General features: G+C 37.7%; 1 protein-coding gene and 1 long non-coding RNA gene across 3 annotated transcripts in view; one reads left to right on the top strand and one right to left on the bottom strand.

Moving 5' to 3' along the window:
• The window catches only part of Prkd1 (protein kinase D1), a 329,687-nt gene extending 307,926 nt beyond the window's left edge, over positions 1–21,761 (bottom strand). The window contains exon 1 of one of the 2 annotated variants that reach the window (XM_004637107.1): positions 21,558–21,761. In XM_004637107.1, the coding sequence (XP_004637164.1) occupies positions 21,558–21,584 (27 nt within the window). In that variant the 5' untranslated portion in view covers positions 21,585–21,761. The remainder of the gene's footprint in view (positions 1–21,557) is intronic. The other variant, XM_023721824.1, reaches the window with a different exon arrangement.
• Positions 21,127–21,767, top strand: part of LOC111818288 — a 6,681-nt gene continuing 6,040 nt past the window's right edge. Inside the window, exon 1 of the long non-coding RNA XR_002822315.1 lies at positions 21,127–21,304. This is a non-coding gene — a long non-coding RNA (uncharacterized LOC111818288). The remainder of the gene's footprint in view (positions 21,305–21,767) is intronic.

The raw sequence follows: 21,767 nt of genomic DNA, 5'->3' as shown, positions 1-21,767 counted from the left end.
AGAGAGAGAGAGAGATTTAATTTGTATACACACTGATCACATAATATGTTTCTAGGAACATAACCAGAAACTATTTGAACAAGTAATGCAAGGAATCCTTTAGTTTCCAGCACTGTCCTGGACATCGGTTACAAGGGTAAAAGAAGAAAGCAATGCCCCTGGCTAGTACAGTGTTTATACTCTTGTGCTATTTATCTTATTTTACTAACCCGATAAAAAGGATCCCAAGCCTTTGGGTGTAAAACAAACATTTCCCAATCAAAACATATCACAAATTATTAAAAACACTTCTACAGTATCTAGTAGAAAGGCAATTGTTTCCTTTGCAAAACAAAGGACTTTGGGAAAAAAGACATCAAAGATCACAGTCAAAGTTATACCTCTAAACATACCAGTTTTTTGTACTTTACATTTTATTTTATTTTATTTTTTGTGTTTTAGGGAAAGGTCTATAGTGTGTTCAGGGTCTCACTACTTGATCGGACTCATAGTGATCCACCTGTTTCCAGCCTCCCAAGGGCTGGGATTACAGGTGCCCTCCACCACGCCCAGTCTCAATTGCAGTCTCGGCGCACACAGCAGGCCCAGGGATCAAATCCTGGACCCCTGAGCCTGCTTGCAGGCGCTTTAATCAGCTGAGCTATCTGGCCTGCCTTTGTACTTTACTTTTTAAAAGATACTCTGTAAACTGAACAAGAACAAGAGTGTGAGATTTTATTTTTAAGTAACTATGTTACAGAATTTTCTTACACATTTGGATTTTTTAAGCAGATAAAAGTGAATTGTGACATAAAAAGAAAATATGAGGCCTATTCTTATGAATGAAAAGCAGGAAAACTGCAAGTGTAAGACCATATGCTTAGGGCCCGGGGATACAGCTCAGGGGTACAGAGGCTGCCTGGCAAGCTCACGGTCCTGAGTTCAATTCCCAGTACCAAAAAGCCAAAACATATGTTTAAAGTTTATAATTTGTTCATTATAAAACTGTTGTGAACTTTCTAGATGTGTTTGACTTATAGTGTTCGCAATACTGTGTTCACTGAGTAGTCTACATCTTGCTACTTACGTCACTTCATTTTTCTGTGTAAAGAAAACCTGCAGGCGCACTTTACAAGATGACAACAGCAAAGAATCACGAAAATTCTTAAAAGCTAGAATCTAAGTTAAAAGTAGATTAATGTCAAAAGAAACTCAAATGAAGTTACTGTATATGCAAACGGAAAAAGTGCATCTGCATAAGAAACTTTAAAGAAAACCAACAATGAACAATGAACAATGAACAATGAACAATGAACAATGAACAATGAACCCTAAACCTTCAATAAATGACCAGTTAAATGTTACCATGAGAAGTCCACATACAAATTCTGTTAGGATATCAGAAAGTGTTGCTGTGATCATTTTTGTTTTCCTTTTACAGAGGAAGACGTCAAGTTAGAAAAATGATTTTGTAAACTGTGACTAGATGGTTAGATGGAGCTTCAGGAAACTGCCAATATTCAACCACATGCTTAATATCTTTTAATAATTGTGCAGCCTTGGGGCAGGGAGACAGCTCAGCGGCATGAGCAAACACAAGGTCTCCAGTTTGATCCCTGGGGGGGGAGAGAGAGAGAGAGAGAGAGAGAGAGAGAGAGAGAGAGAGAGAGAGAGAGAGAATTGCACAGCCTTAAGAAGAAATAACACTGAAAAAACCTCAATTTAGCCCTTAATCTGGACCAAGGAGATCGCATCGGCTGAAGAAATTCAAAATTCAACCAAGCAGTCAACTGAGGTTGGTATCTGAGACTTGTGGACACAAAAAGGTAAGATATAAATTGGATCCAGGACTGTAAGCTACACGATCACCTCCTTTCCTAAAGAGATGGAGTTACTGGCACAGAGTTCCTGGAACTGATCTATACTTCTGACAAGAATCCAATCTTTGGCCCAGTTAAAAGCACAGCAAACTTAGCCTAGCCAAGAAGACAACCATGAAGTTTGTAATGGGAAAGGAAATCCGCAGTTGTGCATAATCCCATAAGTATTTCATGTATGGAAAATATATTACAAACTAAGAAGTTATGAACTTAAAAGCAGGAAAATTTAGGTGAACCAAATCATAACCTTAATACATTTTCATATACTATGTCTTATAAATAATTGATTTTTTCTTGTGTTTATGGTATCAAAGTATGAAAAGCTTAAATGTCATATTTTAAGTTTAATCATTTAGATATGTAAGAATTACTTAATAGCATGTAAAAGTTTATCAATTCAGTAACTGAAATATATAAGAGAAAACAAATATAGAGGAGGATTTTTATTTTTTATTTTTTGTTTTTAGTGCTGAGGACCGAACCCAAGGCTTCCACCTTGCTAGGCAAGCATTCTACCATACAGCCAAATCCCCAGCCTCAAGAGAAATCAAATATAATTTGGAAATCCAAGTATAAATTTTTGGAAGCATGGAAATATTTGTACAGGATACCATAATTCTTCAAAAGCCTTCATATGTGACTGATCAAATATTTCAGCTTGTTTTAGGTAAATTTACTTGTACTATTAAAAAGATTAACAACTAACATTAAAAGTTATAACTTTAAAAACGTAAGTATTAAATTCTAAAACCAAAGTCAATTTCTGAAGTCTAGCACTCACCCAAAAAGTGCTCCCCAAGAACACTGTATATTTTATATTTACAAATTAACATTGAAAGACAAAGTATCAAATGAAGAAGGCAAATGAAAGGATATGCATATTATCATGAGCTCACTTACTTATAGAAAAAAATGGATAGCCATTTACCAAAATGTTAATTGTGTTAACTCTGAGTGGTATGAGTCATTGAGCAGTTGACCTTACCTTTATGCAGTGAATGTGATATATCTGGTTACTACCGTTGTAAATCACCACAGACTTAGTGATTTTTAGAAACACAAATTTGTTCTCTTACCAATCTGGAGATTAGAAGAGCAAAATCAGGTTCCTGAGGCCAAGGCCAAGGTGTGGTCCCTTCTGCAGACCCTAGAGGAGAAGGCCTTCCTTCCCTTTTCAACTTGGAGTTTCACTGCATGCTTGGGCTCATTTGCTCTTTTTAGAATCACTCCCACCTCCTGTGCCTACTGTCAGATCTCCTCCTACTCTACACCTGCAACTTCTGGGTTTTTCCAGCATTCATTGTCTCTTAAGTCAATGAGAGATCCAATCCTTTCTGTTCTTTCCACCTCCCACTTTTTAGTCTCACCCATCTCCCTGAAGAGAAGTCTGTTCACTTCGAAGCACTCATACGATTAGACTAGACACACTAGCATAACCCAAGACAAACGCCCTTACTCAAAGTCCTTACTCTGCAAAATCCCTCCTGTAAAGTTAACATCCACAGGTTCTGAGGCTGTGGATGGAAACATATCTTTAAGGTTCATCAGTCCACTTGCTATTTGCTGTAATTTTCAAAATGAAATAAAAATAATGAAGGTACAAAAGCTACAACTTTTCATGTAGGAAAAACTCCAAACAAAGAGGACAGCATGAAATCAAGTTTCTTTTCAAGTGGCTTTACGCTGCATTATTTTTGCATTTTTTTTGACTTGCATTATTTTTAAAGAACTGGAACATCCAATAGTATGATTTCCAAGCCTATAACTGTATATTCATCAATAAAAGCCAGCATAAAGTAAGGAGTGTAACACATGTTTGCTTCATCTAGTCTATACCTATAAACATCTTAAGAAAATATGAAGTACACACAATGCTATGTCACTTTATAGTGAACCACTCTGATAAGCAACTGATCGGTTGCCAGGTGATCTTGACCCACAAACTTAATTGTGCTCCCATTTTATAGATAAAAGAACTGAGGCTCACATTTAATTTATACGCTGTTATTTGGGAACAGATTAATTTGCAAAATCTTATCTCCTTTGTTTGGTTACTTATTTTTAAATGAAAAGTGGATATTTTTAATAAGCCAACAATTTCATGCTAGCCATGTTCTAGAGTCTCCAAAAGATAGAATTTCTTAGGGCCAGCCAAATGCCTCAGCAGATTAAAGCACCTGCAAGCAGGCTCAGGGACTGGAGTTTCAATCTCCTGGCCTGCTGTGGTGCTGGCCCCACCCTCAGGGGCGCGCTGAGATGGCAATTGAGACTGGGTGTGGTGGTGCACACCTATAATCCCAGCTCTTACGAGGCTGTATACAGGTGGATCACTACGAGTCCAGTCGAGTAGTGAGACCCTGAACACCCTGTAGACCCTTCTCTAAAAATATAGAATGAATAAATAAATAAATAAATAAATAAAAGGAAAGATAGAATATCTTAAGCAAAACTACCATAAATAGTGTCATCTGTCAACATGTGACTCAGTGGACTTCACTTATGACAACTATTAGGGGTGCTGACATTTCACACACACACATTTCTGTTTACTTGCTTTAATTAATAGAGACTGTATGAATTAACGGAATGGGCAAACTCATCCATTGTATGATACATATCACATAATTACGTAGCATAGTAACTTGATCTACCCTTACTGGATGGAAAAATACTAAAATTACTTTATACACTATGTTCAAAGTGAAATTTCAGTAGTTTATAAGTGAATTATAAATGTGGTTATCTTTTCATCTTTAGGTTATCCAGAAACTTCTGTCAGAAAGAATAACATTCTACACAAGTAAGGTCTTAGTATGTTTTCATTTTAGCTTAATTATTTAGAAAAGTGCCTCAAAATGCCACATTATATATTTTGATGACACTTTCTAAGAAACAAATTACATATGTTTTGCTTTTATGTACAAAGATCTGGGGCTAGATGTAATAAACTCTCTGCCTTAAGTAAATTTTTTCTATTTTTAAATTAAAATTCCAGTGTTTATCAGTGAACACACAATTCAAAAGACTCCCGAGACAACAGACATTGACTGGAATTTTCATGAACAAAATAAGCATATGGTTATTATCCTCAATATATATTCATCTGTGTCACTTATTCTTTTTGAAAGAAAATGAAAAATAGATCATGCAAAATCTGGTCTCATTGAATTTTTGAAAATATATGTATTAGATTCATGCAAGTATTCCAAAAATCTATAAACCACATGACAATGTACCATTCCCCATTTGTGGATGAAATTAACATCTATCACAGAGAAGAGCACAGTCTTCCAGTTCAGCAACTTCTCTGAAGCTAATCAATTATTTCGCAGCACTTACAGTTCAGCAAAGAAAAGCTGACCACAAGAGAGCCGCCTTACATTCGTGGAACAATTCATGCTCTGAGCTCTATCATTTAAATAAGTTTTCTCGAAGTAAGGACTGCAAGGTACAGCACTAGGATAGATTTCAGATTTCTGGTACTGGAAACAGCTCTCCTGCTGCTTTTTTTTTCAACTTCCAGTGAATTATGGCATTAGAATTCTTTATGTAATTTGTTAATTATATTAAAGCCTCTAAAGTTCTGACTATATGCAGGAAAAGCAGCATTTCAGGCCCCTTTCCAGCCCATTAGGAATAATAACTTTACCATATGTAGCACAGGAGTCATTCAGGGAAGGAACCTCTAGAATGGAATCAAATTAAGAATGTACCCTAGGTCAAACTGCCCATCTGAAATATACAACTATATTTTTGCAAAGCCCATCATGGTACCAATAGTCTAAAAGGGAGGTATTGACCCTAGTGCTACACACAGACAATAGGAGGCAATTTACAGACTGTCAAGACTACGAAACAAGTGGGAAGAAATTTTGCACCTGGCTTGCAGTGATCATGCAGGAGTAGTGCGCTCACTCACAAAGGGCAAAATCAAATAACAAATAAAATATACAAAAGAGAATATGCATATTGGCAAAACACGGCCCTTAAGGAAATGGGCAACTCAAATATAACTTCTCAAATGAGGAAGAGCATTGAAAGGCACGTTCTTTAAGGACTCTTCATCATTGTCTCAAAATTGACTCAGAATCAGTATACTGTTGAAGACTAATTCATTGATTTGCAAGTAGCAGAGAGTCTTTATATCCACCAGCTCTGTGCCATAATGATTAATGCACAGTGTGACCACATCCCCTTCTTCCAAAACACTTATGTGGCTGCGTCTCATCAGAAGGAAGTGTTCTGAAACAATTTAGCCAATTTTAACACAAAACATAATAAACTCTTGGATGAATGGCAATGATATTTGAAAATTTAAAGATAAGTAGGGATGAGCTAACTCCACAATGTTTTGTTATCAAGGTATAATGCCAACAAATTCCAAATCATGCGGCTATAGGAACTATTTCTTATTAAAAAGAAAAAAAAACTATGAACAACTGGATGCATCATAGATTATATGATTCTTCAAAATTGAGGAGTGCTTCTAAAACAGGCAATAGTGTCTCTCTAATGCACTAAATAACTCTAATGAAGGCCCAATTCTAATACCTATTAGATTTCAAAAGTATGAGGAAAATGGGTTTCTTGCCATTTGCAAGAGAATACTAGTGGTAGTGGCATCCAAAATTCTAAAATTCTAGTGAAGCACTAACTAGGATGTAGACTCCAGATAAGAGAAGTCATCTGGACTAAGGAATAACTTAAACTACTGTGTATATAATACCACCCTGTCAAAGCAAAAGTAATTTAAGTAAACCATAACTAATATAACATAAAATTTAGCAACCCACTCTCCCCTACACAACCTGTTAATTCCAAACTGCACAACTCTATGACCATTCTAGCAGTGCATAAAGTATTGGAGGAAGGGAGAGCACTTTTCACTTAGCAGCTGTGTGGTCTGAGGTAAACAATTTAAACTCTTTGAACTTTACTGTCTTCAACCTTAACATGGATATAAGATAACTGGCAAAGGGCTACTCTGCACATCACAAAGGACAAACAGAAAGGCTATACTGAAGACTGGCACACAGGAACTATCAGGAAGGTCTTGTTCCTGGAGGCTCCTGCTGGCCCCGGCACTTAAGAGAACTAGGCAGGCAGCTGAAGGTCCACTGCTACTCATGGAATTTTCCAGAGGTGGCTATGGAAACTTGCTGACCATGACCCAATGCTCCTGGGACAAGTTCTTCCTCTCACAGGCAGGTCATCTTGCAGTTGCTCCTTAAAGTTCTCTCTTGAGACACTCATAAAACTTCCGCTTGTTAACTAACAGCCATCTCTTCCATCTCTCCTCACCACTACCTGTGAGTTACTTAGTGGGGTCACTCCTGCTGACCCAATCCACAGAAAGGCTTTGCTGTCCCAGTCTTCTTCTGCCCTCAGAAGCTACAAGTCTCACAATCACATAGGCTCTGCCTACAACAGCTCTTTCAGCTCGATTCATCACCACTGATACAGTTATTAATGAAGCTGAACTGAACACCCTCCCTCTCCCCAGGTGGTAGGAAAGCTGTGTCTGTTAACCTGGACCGCTGCTCCTGGTCGTGTGTACTCTACCTCTAGCATTACTGTCACTGGGGTCTAAGTGGGCTAAATAGTCTCTAATCACCATCCTGTTGTTGATACATGCTGTTAGTTGCAGCTTTCCATACCAGGGATACAGGCCCAACCTCTTGTTATGGTTTAGATTGCAAATGGCCCCTAAGAGCCTCATGCACTCAGAGGTGGGCTTGATGAAAGTGACTGGGACAAGTGGGTATTACACTCACTGGTAATTTTATCCACTGGGGAGTGCAGTGGGCTGTGTGCGGTTGTGGGCGGGGTCTGGCCAGAAGAGGGGCCCCTGGGATGTGGTCCAGAAGGGTGCTCCTCCCACCCCAGCTCATCACCTTTCTCCCTGCTTCCTGGCTATCATGAAGTGAGCTGCTTTCCTCAGCCCACATCCTTCCAACATGCTGTTTCTGTGTTTTTTGCCTGGCGAACAAAAAAAACTTCAACTTCTCAAACTATGAGCCACAGTAAGCCTCCCTCTTTTACGTTTCAGGTGTGGGCTATGCTGTCCCAGCAAGAAGGAAAATGACTAAGATGCCTTTAAAGAATGCTAAGGGTCGAGATTCCTTTTGTTTTCTTTTAATTTATTGATACAGGGTCTCACTACATAGTTCAGACTCATACTGATCCTCCTGTCTTGGCCTCCCTTAGTGCTGGGATTATAGGTGTGTACCACCACACCCGGTTCTAGGGCTGGCCAGGTATGCGGTTATACAGTACCAGGGATTGAACTTGGGTCCTTGCCTTTGCCAGGCAAGCACTCAGACCACTGAGCTATCTACCCAGCCATAAGTGCCAAGATACCTTTGCAAGACAGAAACTATATGGATGGCTCTAGATGGCTGGGAGACCTGGCCTTTCTAGAACTGACAGGTACTCTCCTGTCCCACTGTCAATAGTCTGTTTTCTGGAGTAGGGAATTTGTTCTTAGGCTTCTCTAACTTCCTGCTATCCATAAGCCAAAAGTCCTGGAGCCATAAGGAGTATATGTCCCTGAAGTCTTATAATTATATGGTAGAACTCTGCAGAATAAAGCCACTTTAAGATATAAGTAGTCTCTGTTCTCACCCAAGACTTCCCTGTGAGACTTTGAACCTATCCACATTTCTCTATATGAGGACCTTAAAAAGAGGTGGGGAAACACTGATATTTAATTCATAGAAATGGTTGAGAAATAGTGCCTTAAATAAATATTTGACTTGTAACAGATGGCCTAATTCAATCAGAATGTCTGGAATATAATTCAAGCAACTGCAATAGACTGGTCTCTCTTTGGCTATAGGCACCAATCAAAACAGAAGTAACTTCCATAATCACTAAGTAGTTATTATATCATTAATATGATTAATTTAGATATCTGCCTTTGAGTTTTTTAGTAAGTCAAACACTCACAATTGGGAAATCTTTATAAACACTTTAAACTAATAAATTCATCTTTATTAATGACTATGATTTTTAAAAGTTTGAAATTTATAGCAGTGTAAGTATAGTGGACATATCTCAAGCAAAAAACAAATCTTAAAGTCAACTTATATTATCTATAAAAGATTCATGAAAACATATCCTTTAGTTGTATAAGGACTTCATATTTGAATAAATTACTATTTTATGTCAAAATCAAGCTTTGGTTCTTTTCATATTCTTTATATTCCATTATGAAAAAGCAAACAGACTCAGAACTTTATTTAAATGTTTTCTCTTTTAATTGCATTTTGAGCATCTATTATTTCTGTTATTAAATTTTGTTTACTGAAGCGAACTTTTGCAACATTTCATACATTGCAAAATCCCTCCTCCAATACTTGCTTTTAAAACAAATAATAATGCAAAAATAATACAGGACCTTTACTTACAGAAAAAAAGTGTATCATCAACAAAGAGTATTATTATAGCAAATTTACATCTTATAGTTACTTTATAAAGTTAATAAATGGAGTTTAGAGAAAGAAATAATGTATTACCAAGTTCTCAAGACTGTAATTACTTTCTGTTTCATCCCTTTTGAATGCAAACAACCTTTTGAGGGAGATTCTACCCCACTTTACAGAGTGGGGTACTGAGGCTGAGAGGGAGACCAACTTGAAACAACAAAAACAGAACACAAAGAACGAAGAGTAGCCCGGCCTCCATCCAAAAGGATGCCATTCAGACTTTTAGATGAACTAGTCTATCACTGTATATACTGAACAACAATCAGCTCTTCCCTATATTTTGAAGGAAGACACAGAAAAATAGAACCAGAGGATAAAAAAACAATAAGCCTGGTCACAATGGTTACAAACAATAGTCAAATATCTGATGGGTCATCCTAGTCAAGACAGATTAGAAGAGAACGTCATACCTGCACCAAAGAAGGAACTTACACAACCCGAACAGCCTGAAAACAAGCAACTTAATTTATTCTAAATAGATAAAGGACTTGAATAGACCTTTCTCAAAAGAGGACATGCAAAAGATCAGCCAACAAATGAAAAATGTTCTACATCATTAATCATTAGGAAATGTAATTCAAAACCACACTCCAATATTGCCTCATACCTATTAGAATAGCTATTATCAAAAAGACAAAGGACAACAAATGTTGGGGAGAACTCAGTAAAAAAGGAATGCTTAGACACTCTTCATGGGAATGGAAACTCATTAAGGAAAATGGCATAAAAGTAACTAAAGAAATTAAAAAGAAAACTCCCACATGATCAAACAATCCCACTTCTAGGTGTACATACAAACAAACGAAATCAGCTATATCAGAGAGAAAACCTGAACTCTTCTACGTCAGTGTTATTCACAGTAACCAAGATAGAGAATTAATGTAATAGCTATCCACAAATGAATAAAGCAAATATGAAACATACATACACAATGGAACAATTCAGCTTTAAAAAAGAAGAAAATCATATTATTTATAACAATATAGCTGAACATGAAGAATATTATGTTAAGTGACATAAACAAGCCATGGAAAGATAAATGCTGTATGAGCTCACTTATGTGTGAAATCTAAAGCAGTTGAGTTGACACTTGCAACCCAGCCACCTCCCAAACACTTCACCTACTAGTGCAAGAGGCTTTGGAGGGCTTCTGGGTATAAGCCATTATATCACTGTACCTTAGTAAAACTCAGAGATGGGCAGATACCTTTTACTGCAATGTTAAAAAGAAACTCAATGTAATTATTTTGAAAACTCAGAGTTATTAAAAACACTAAATATTAGCAAAGCAGCTTATATGTCCATCAACAGATGAACAGATACAGAAAATGTGGTATTTGCACACAATGAGTTAGTACTCTGTCCTTAAAAAAGAAATTTGAAGCATTTGTAGGGAAACAGATGCACTGTAAGACCACAAATGTTAAGAGAAATGAGACATACAAGCTTAAAAGCAGAGTAAAATAAATAGTGGTTTCTAGAATGGGAGAGATTGGGTAGAGATTAAAATACAGGAATAAAGCCTCCAGTAGATAAATAAGTTCTGAAGACCTACTATACAACATGGGGGCAAGAGTTGTTGCATACTATATAAAATTTACTGAGAGGAGATCTTAAATATTCTCATTACAAAAATGATAAAGATATAAGCTAATAAATTGTTGATTAGTTTAATCAAGTAATTTTGTAACATACATATACCAAAACATCGCAGTGTATAGCATAATAAATATAATCTTTATTTGCCAGTGGTCTTGGTTGCTTTCTTCTTGCTCAGGCAAAATACCAGGCACCCACAAGTTAAAGGAGAAAAAGTTTATTTTAGCTCATACTTAGTGGAAGTTTCAGTCTATACATGGCTGTCCCCAAGGCAGGGTAACACAGCAGAGGGACAGGGCAGAGGAGGACAGTCTATGGCAAGAGAGGCATGAAGCAGCCTCTGTTTCCCTCTTTTTTTCCATTCAGGCTATAAGACTTTTGTCTGGTGACACCCATATCTAGATTGGGATTTCTCATTATCCATCTACACCTAGGACTACGCTAAACTAATCAGTGAACTAATCCAGTATCACATATTCTAACCCATATTCAGATACTCCTAACCCAGCCGCCTCCCAAACACTCCACCTACAAGTGCAAGAGGCTTTGGGGGACTTCTGGGTATAAGCCATAACATCACTGGACCTTAATAAAACTCAGAGACGGGCAGATACCTTTCACTGCAATGTTAAAAAGAAACTCAATGTAATTATTGTGAAAACTCAGAGTTATTAAAAACACTGAATAATATCAAAGCAGCTTATATGTCCATCAACAGATGAACAGATACAGAAAATGTGGCATTTGCTTACAACGAAGTAGTACTCTGCCCTAAAGAAAAAGAAACTTGAAGCATTTGTAGGGAGATGGATGCACTGTAAGACCACAAATGTTAAGAGAAGTGAGACATACAAGCTTAAATACTATATTGTTTCTCTTATATGATAAACCCAAATTATGAAGAGTAAAATAAAATAGATAACAGGAAGTAGGGAGATAGACCTTTCTTAAATGGAAAAAGGGATCAAGAGATGGAAAGGGTTGTAAAAGAAAGGAAAAGGGATGTGCGATATACAGACACCAACTCCTCACAATGAGTAGAACATTATGTACTGCAAATGTGTAGCAATAAAAAAAAAAAAAGAATTTCAAAAAAGCCTAAAACCACTAACTTGGAAAGATCCCAATGAAACAAAAAATGTGCAGCATATGTGCAGTTTGATGAGAAAGTAACTGACGCCTTCTTGGTTACCACTGTTAGGTAGCAATGCTCACCGGCTCACAAAGCTAAAAGCCTTGCTTCCATGCGCAGTGGAGGTCCTATAATCTAATGTTCCATCTTTCTGACCTTTGCCATTTATCACTGGATTCTATATTTCTACTTCTTAACTTCTTCAATCGTTCCTCTGACATCTCTCTGACTGGGTAAGAACATTACATTAAAATAGTGTCAATGCTTTCTCAAAGTCTGTATAATACGCCAATTCTTAAACAGAATTGATATGATGGCAAACACACTGAAAAGTAAAAAGTTCTTGCCCCTGGTAGATGTTTAATAGTAAGCAATCTCTACACTTTGCACAATAAGCAATTGTAAGGACACTGGTTAGTCCCTACTGGTTAGCGTCCTTATCCTCAAACTAAAGGAAAAGCTCAAAGTGAAACTTTTGGATGCTTTCATATACTGAAGCATACTTCAATAGTCTCAAGATTGTAGACTTCATTTATACGTCCTAGTTCTCTGACTATCTTACTCACAACGTATATAGTATGTGAAAATTTCATTTTTCCAGAAAAAGTCAAACAGAATTCCAGCTAAAAAGTACAATTTATTTTGTTATTTGCCTGAAAACTTTTCACTAATATTTTCATTATTGTATTCATGCTTTTCAATCATTTCTAGATACATGTGTGAAAAAGTGACTTGTGACAACTAATGAGAGAAGCATTTGGGAATTCCTGAAATCGTGCCTAAACACAAACAGTACATTCAACAAGTCCCTCAACGATCGGTACTTTCTTCAGAATAGATGCCCACGAAACAGAGGAGGGTTTTTTTTCCTTTCCACTAAAACAAACTGAACAAAATTCCCTCATGATTGCATATTTAAAAATCTAAGCTTCCTATGTGCCAACATTGTTAAGCTGCTGTATCAACTTCGTGGTTTGTGCCAAATAAAACCTTTTGCAACTCTGGAAGAAACTTTCTATGCAGGAAACTGTAAATCTGGGCAGGCATGATTGCTTCTGAGTATGTATATTTTTACAAAAGTTCTTACCTTTATAACTGATTCAACTATGTGATACTCCACAATGGCCATGGAGGACACACAGTTGAAGACCTTGAATCTTTATTTTCCATGTAAGACCAAAAGAGCAAGACACAGCACTGCTGTCTTTTCTCTTGCCAAATAGCTTCCAGTAGTGCTATCATGATTGATTTCTAATGGTACAAAAATATTTGGTTGACAGCATCAGAAGAATTCCAGGAAAAATTTTCACATAGTCTTATACAAGACCAAAAAAATTCTCAATAGATATGAACAAAATTATAATTTTCTTTGTATCTAGCCTCCATTAAAACAGAGAGAAAACATTACTGTTTTGTTTCAACATGCTCCAACATCAGGAAAGACTCATGGCACTGAAACTGCATCTTCGAACCTTCTCTAGTTCTCAGGACACTAAAAGATGAGCACTATTTTTTAAAACAGTCTATATTTTTACTTCTATTTTCACATTTTCACATTTTGATAACTGTCAGAAGCGGAGGTCAAAAAATGTTTACTTATTCCCACCATATACAAACAAACCAACAAGTATTAATGGTACCATCAACTCCTATACTGCAGTTTAGCCACTTCTAAACCAATCTGCAGCCAGGAAAGGTGGGGCAGGCCTGTAATCCTGGTACTCTCAGGCAGGACAATCGCTAGCCTCAGCCATACAGAGTTCTAGGCCAGCCTGGACTACACAGCAGCACCCTGTCCCACCCCCCGCAAAGAAAAGAAACAAACAAAAAAGAAAAAGAAAAGATAATCCGAATCCAGTCCTACTATCTTGATCATTTTATTTAATTCTTGGCATACATGTGCTACTTGTATTTTTTATTTGGCCATATAGTGTAAACAGACTAGCCCTCAAGGAATTTTGTGTGATTCAGGTTTGAAAAGATGTTTCAAAAATATCATCTGGGCCTTACATCCACACTGCTCCTTAACATTACAATTTTATTTATATGTTGAGATACAAATATATAATAAACATAAATTTCTTTCTTTTGTTAGCAAGGCACTAGAAAAAGGAGCCTTAAATAAAACTAATTTTTTAATCATATTTCTCAGGCAGTATGCATGTATGTATAATCCTTTTTTTATGTATTTAGTACAGGGTGTACAGAGTCTCACTACACAGATCAGACTTATAGTGATACTTCCGTTTTCAGCCTCCCTAGTGGTGGGACTATAGGTGTGCGCCACTACCCCCAGTCTCAGTCACTGTCTCAGCGTGCCCTGGGGGCAGAGCTGACACTGCAGGCCGGGGATCAAACCCTCAGCCCTGTATAATCCGTTATGCATATTATCACTGACATTCGCAGTAAGCTTAATTTCACACAGTCATAAAATTGCAAATTTCTGTATAGTTTAATAAAATAATATTATGAAAAGTCATTCATGCATCAACTGGTAAAGTTATACATATGATCAGCTCAAAAGAGTAATAAAAGTTGGAAAGATAAAGTCATAAGTCACCCTTATTAGTCGATTCTATAGATTCTCCTTCACTCAGAGATAGCAGATAGGAGACTGAACAACAAACAGCCCAGTCATCAAGTACAGACTTAGGGCGCAAGCATTTACACTTCGGTAATAATTTTCCAGTCATCCCACCACCACCACCACCACCACCACCACCACCATATACATGTACATACATACTGTAGTTTGGTTTTTTCTTTTAAACCTATCTCAATCTTGAATCTAATGGCCCACATTAATTCATGTACTTGTCAAAACTGTCAATCGGGGCTGGAGAGATGGCTCAGTGGTCTAAAGCACCTACTTAGAACAAGCTTAGCAAAGCATCAGGGACCGCGGTTCAATCCCCCAGCACCACATGCCAGCCAGCCCCGCCCCCTGGTGGGCTGAGCTGGCCCACACACACCACACACTCTCTCTCTCTCTCTCTCTCTCTCTCTCTCTCTCTCTCTCTCACATAAATATAAAAAAAAAAACTCTCAATCAACCAATTCTTTATACCCCAAAGACTGTCAAGTAAGCCAAAGGCATCTTCACAGTCTCAGAGGCTATTCGCCTTGTAAAAGCTGCAGAATGTATATACCTAAAAGAAAATATTTTCTTGAATGTACTAACAGAAAAGTTAGTGTTTCTTTTGGATTAAGAGATGAATAACTGGACCCTATATTTTGCTGTCTACATAAACTACTGAAAAAGACCTTAGCATAGCACTTGGAGGCTACACATGCTTAACTAGACTCTTATGATATATTTTCAAAACATTTAGACACTTAGATAGCACACTACACATATTACCCATATACAGCACATACACATGTTAAGCATCCCAAATCCAAAAAACTTCAGAATCTAGTATGTTTTGAGCACCACTATGATGCCATTTAGAAAATTCCATGCCCGGTCTCATGAACCTGACTGCAGTCACAAGGCAGACACACTAAATATATACAAAGCTACCCGGAGGGCCCTGATATAAGGTATACAAGGACTGGTGGACTTTACTCTTAACCTTGAGTCTCATCCCCAAGCTGTCTCACAAAGTATATTCAAATACTCTAAATCCGAAAGAATCCAAACTCCAAAATAATTCTGGACCCAAGCATCTAGGATGAAAGATATTCAACCTTTATGGCACATATATTCTACATACCATAGTACAAAAAATATACTATATACAGCATGATGCAGTAATATAATCCTATTATGCTACTAAACTTGAAAATTTATTAAAGTTTAAAATGTGTAATATTAATCTACTACTTAAGCATCACCTAATAAAATGATAAAATATAGACTTCATCATTAAATCAGAAATTAGTAGATATACAATATGGCCATATATAAAATTAGAATTAAAGATCCAAAGTTCATCATTAGTTTGAAAGGATTTTTGTGGTTTCAGGGATGTTTGGTTGGGCTACCTGCTAATTTTGTTTGGCTTCCTCAATCAATATAGAAATGGACTACTGAAAATTAATAATAAGATTTATATGACACTGCAACAGTTAAGAAACAATGAACAATTAAGGAAGTGAAGGAAATAAAATTTAAAAAGCGCTATTCTCAAACCTAGGCTTTGACCTTGTCTTTGTTTAACTACATCATCTTCTATTTAATCTCACTTTTCAATTTTTTTGGCCAGATATATGACAATGTAAAGTGAAAGTGTATACTAAGAATTTTACAAATGCTAATAAAGAGGTTGAAGGGGATTTCAGAAAATGGAAAGATATTACTTGCTCATGGATAGGAAGCCCCAACATGGTGAAAAGGCTACACTCCCAAAATTGTTGTATAAATTTAATGCAATTCTGATCAGAATACCATTAACATACCTCACAGGTCTAGAGAAACATTTCTAAAATTCATTTTCAACCAAAAGAGACCTAGAGTAGCAAAAGCAATCCTGGGCAACAAAGTCAAGACAGAAAGCATCACAATCACTGATTTGAAATTATATTACAAAGCTACTGTGATAAAATCAACATGATACTGGCAGAAAAAAAAAAAAAAAGCCAGACCTGAGGATCAGTGAAGAGATAAAAAGACGCAGTCGCAGCTACAAACACAGTGAGCTGCCTTATGTTTGACAAAGGAGCCAAAGACCCAAACATGTTCACTGGAAGAAAGACATCCTCTTTAAAAATTGGTGAAGGAAATACTGGCTTTCCATATGCCAAAGATTAAACCTAGACTCATGTCTATCAAATATGCATTGAACTTAAGTCAAAATGGATCAAAGATCTAAATATTAAAACAGAAACACTAAGTCCACTTGAAGAGAAAGTAGGTAGAAATATCTTGACAACATAAGGGTAGGCAGAGTTCATGAAATAAAAACTGTACGGGAAATACTTCAAAGAATCAACAACTGGGATCTTATCTTATTAAAAGTTTTTGAAAACCAAATGAAATAGCCAACAGAGTAAAAATAAAACCCATGAATTGGGAAAAATATCTTAGCCAAGTTTTCTCACACAAAGAACTTTTATCTAGAACATATAAAGAATGTAAAAGTATCAGAACTCCAAAATTCAAAGACCCAATCCAAAAATGGGCATCTGAGATAAACACATGCTTCTAGGATAAAGAAACACAAATGGCAAATAAATATATGAAAAAATGTTCAACATCATTGGTCATTTTAAAAATGCAAATTAAAACAACACTGAGATTCCATCTCACCGCAGAAAGAATTGCCATCATCAAGATGTGAACCAATAACAAATGCTGGAGGAAATGTGGGGGAAAAAAGAAACCTTCTCTATTATTGGTGGGAGTGTGTAGACTGGTACAAGCACTGTGGAAATCAATGTAGAGATTCCTCAAAAACTAAGATAGAAGTCCTATTAAACCCAGAAAAGAAATGAAAACATCATACCACAGTGATATATGTGCACTCATGTTTATAGTACAATTTGTACAACTAGATCTTGGAAATAACCAAATTTCCATCAGTCAATAAATGCTTTAAACTGATACTGTATTTTTATACAATGGAATATTACTAAGTTATAAAGATAAACTCAAAGTAAAGCTTTTATAGATAAGTGGATAAAACTAGAGACCACACGCATAAATGAAATAAATCAGAATTGCACGTGCTAACATCAAGTTGTCTGCCTAGTGTTAGAAACTGAAAGAGTAAATATGACCCACTGTATAACATATATTGGGAAATGGTAAGAAACTGTTCAAAAGAACAACTGGGGTCAGGGAAAGAAAAGAAGGAAGGGGAAAAAGATGTGTGCATATACACAAGATAGCTAAGATGCTTGTACTACTAATATCTATTAGTTCATTGAAAGGAACAGGTAGTGCTTATATTGTGTGATCAATTTTGCATAATCTGAGCAACTACTTTGAAGATAACAATATGCAATATAATAACCATTGTTAATTTCCTATCATCCTGTTTTGAAACTCTGTATCATTTTTACTGTTTTTTATTATTGGCATTAATATAAAGTTTTACAGATGTTATTAGTAATTTATGTAAATCAATTTATGCAAATCAAGAAAAAATGTTAGTTGCCTTTTTAAAAAGATAAAGCAAAAAACAAATAATCATATAACTGCACCACATAACTATAAGTTAATACTTCAATACTGCTTATTTTTAATAGAAAAAAGTTTGTGTGTGTGTGTGTGTGTGTGTGTGTGTGTGTGTGTGTGTACAGCATAATAAAAAAGCAAACTAATTCATTCTCTGGAATCTGTTTCATGCTTTAAATGATTTCCCAGTCTATATATTCAAGGTTCCTTTGCCAGCACAAATTAACAGAATTTCAAATGAACTCAATTGTTGTTAGATTTTTCACTCTCCCAAAATAATAATGATGTACACTAATTAACATAATTCATGCATCTTTGTAAACAACCAGGCTTCAATGTTGCATGCTATTGAAGAAAAAAAAATAAGAACAATACAAATAAAAATTTGGGGCAATGCTTTTAAACAAATGAATAAAACATCTTTACTTATACATTGTTACAAACAAAAAAAGACTACATTTTCTCATTTAAATTAGAAAGTAAAAAATTCTTTCATTTTATAATTCAGTAATTATGACACATTACTCTAAAATAAATGGCTTTTGTTGGATTACCATAAAAAAATTTTCAAGTACAATCTTGTCTGCTACATAATTAAAGAAAAGCTATAAATTCTAAAGAGCCATAATAATTCAAAGATGAGTTCCTCAGCATCTCTTACTGATTTCTGTACATGTCAGTTACTTATCCCTGCTGAAATCAACAGAGCTGGTAGCTAAAATGCCAAGGGCTTAAATTAGGTTGATCCATGTTAGTATTTAGAGAGCTCTTGAACAAATTAGATGGGAAACCTCTGACATGTCTTAAAACAAATGAGGACCCAGAAAAATAAAGAAAACTTTCTGCTGTAAAGTTCCACATTTCTCCAGCCTATATGATAAATTCTAAAATGTTTCAAACTTACAACACTCATTTGTCCTCCCTCCTTTTCTCCTTCCATCCCTCTCCCTTCCTCTTCCTCTTCCCCTGAGCCTTCTCCCCCTTCTCCTCCCTTTCCCCATCTACCTTTCCCTCTCCTTGTCTTCCCTCAGCCTCACCTTGTTGTATTCATAAGGTGCTTCCAGAAAATGCGAAACAAAAGACTGCCTGGCCCCTCCTTAAATCTTCACTAACACTGCCATTCCTACCCTCAGCAAGCTGAGAGACCTGAGCTACCTTGTAATGGCCATTCAGTCCTCCTAATCTTGCTTTCCCTGGGGGAATAATGTGTGCTGAAACTGGCATTAGAGGTAGACAGGGAGATGGAAGAAATGAAAAGATCTGCTGCCTAGTCCCCTATTCGGTATATACTCTGTGTATAAATAACTCTCAAATTCACATTAAATGTTTCAAGCATAACCCTGAGAAGAATCAAAGTGAGATCTGTACCCCGACTTCCTCAGGCAAACTTTTCCAACTTCTCTTTTAGAGACAGAGGAACAACTGGGATAAATACAAAAGGGAAGGATTTCCCCTATAAATCAGTCCCCAGGGCTGATAATTTCTTTGTTCTAGTATTTCTTCAGGTGTCTCCCCCAGAGCTTAGCTCAGGCTTTAACTAGCTCTGGATTAAACTCCAGCTTTCTTTCTGCCATATCATTTTTGGCACTCTAAACCATCCCTCACACGGCAGTCCATCTTTCAAGATGGCCTTGGTATGGCATGATATCTCTGTAAGAAGATTACTGAGGCTTCTAGTTATTTGAGTTAAATCACAAGGCCTTTCCAAAAAAACTTTCATTTTCTTTAGAATTTAAAGAAAATCTAACAGAATTGCATCCACTTTTGAGAACTTTTCTTATACACTGTGTGTTTAATGAGTACTGTTTTAAATTAACTAACTAGTTTGCATCCAGACAGAAATTGTTGTAAGTTATAATCTTTAAAGTAAGGCTTTCAAACTGAGTGCCTAGGAGTCTGCCCTTGTTGACCCATAATAGGCATTCCACAATATTAATGAAGAGAAATCGGATGTGACTTGTGCCAGTATTCGCCAAAACTGGCAACTTTCAGAGAAGTTGCAAACAGTTGAAAGTTATATGCAAAATAATCAGAGAAACAAAAATTCCTGGCACTCAATTAATTACCTCAGTGTGGCCTCCAGAACTTTCACAAACTCTGAGATTAGTGATTTTTTTCCCTGGGGCTGTTCCTAATATTCCTGTACTAAGTGTCACATTTTTGAAACCCTCAAGGTTTAGCAAATTCCACTCCAAACAGTGTAAGGAAAAAAGTTCATGATTATGCAAGTGATCATTAAAAGGTGAGTACTAAGCAGTCTTCCAGTGCAGAAATGCAGCACCTTAGAGACCTCTGTCTCCTCCTCCTCCCCTCCCCCTCTCCCTCTCCTTCCCTCTTCTCCTTCCCTTCCCCCTTTTCTTTTTCCTCCTCTTCCTCCACCTCCAAAGCTCTGACCTTTGGACTAAGCCCACTAGGGTCACTGTACCCTCTCCCAGGCACTCCTGTGAGCCCTGTCTCTGCAATCCCTAAGGATGGCTATGGAGATAAGCTGAAATTCATACTTGCACCAATAGTGTTGAGAGGACAGAGTCCCTCCCACAGTGGCTTTTCTCAAGACACTACACCTTTTTTCCAACCTGCCTTTGGTGGACACTGTCCAGTGTCCCACAACTTCAAACTCAAGAGCACAGCCAGCATCTAACTGTTCCTGGACATCATGTCATGACTTCATTCTCGCACTCCCAGTGTCCTGGGAATGCAAAAAACAGGAAGGAAGGCTGTTAACTTTCAGGTTTTATTGTTGGAAAATATTTGTTTTCATCCTCACAGAGAGATGGTACTAAAAGATGGCAAAGATTAAGATAACTGTGGTCCGGTCTGGTGTTTTTACAGCTGGCTAAGTCAATCGCTCTTTTTTAAAAGCTTAATTGACAGGTGAGAAATTCCTGGTCCTAGTCATTCCAGGAACTCCTCAGCATCCATCTCAACTAGGACAACCAGCTTGCTCGCAGAGGGGAGTGGTGCTGGCCTTGTCCCGGCGGAACTCGGCTGCAGGAATGGGGATGCTGGCGCCAGGACCGCGCTGGCCCAGGGTCCAGAGGGGTGAAAGAGAGGGCCGGAAAGCCCAAGGATGAAGAGCGGCACAAAAGAGGGCAAGATGTCTGAGGTCAGGAAACGGATGCAAATGAGCGGCGACGGTGCAGGATGGACAGTCACCTGGACGGGCGAGGGCAGTAAGCAGCGGGGAGGGCGACGGAGGGCGAGGAACAGGACCAGAGCGAGGCAGGGCGAGGGCGAGCGTCAACCCGGAGGTCCCGGACCCTCGGCAGCACTCGGCCACAGGAGCGGGAAAGTTGGCGCGGCCTCGGGCGGCGAGTGCAGCGCCCCCTGCCCCGCGCAGCGGCCAGCCCCGAGCTTACCTTTTGGTCCACGATGGAGCAAGCCATCTCGCGGACGTGCGCCAGGCTGTAGTCGCCGGCCGAGTCCTGCAACAGGAGCACCGGCTCGCGGCTCAGGCCGATCTGCAGATGGAAGGAGATGCCCCCCGCCGGGGCCGCCCCTGGAGCCAGGAAAGGCGCGGGCCCCGGCCCGGACCCCGGCACCAGCGCGGCGGCGGCAGCGGCGGCGGC

The sequence above is a fragment of the Octodon degus genome, unplaced genomic scaffold, assembly GCF_000260255.1.
Source record: "Octodon degus isolate 3935 unplaced genomic scaffold, OctDeg1.0 scaffold00086, whole genome shotgun sequence".
Classification (NCBI taxonomy): domain Eukaryota; kingdom Metazoa; phylum Chordata; class Mammalia; order Rodentia; family Octodontidae; genus Octodon; species Octodon degus.
The sequence above is the reverse complement of the archived record's forward strand: the minus strand, read 5'-3'. Positions and strand labels throughout refer to the sequence as shown.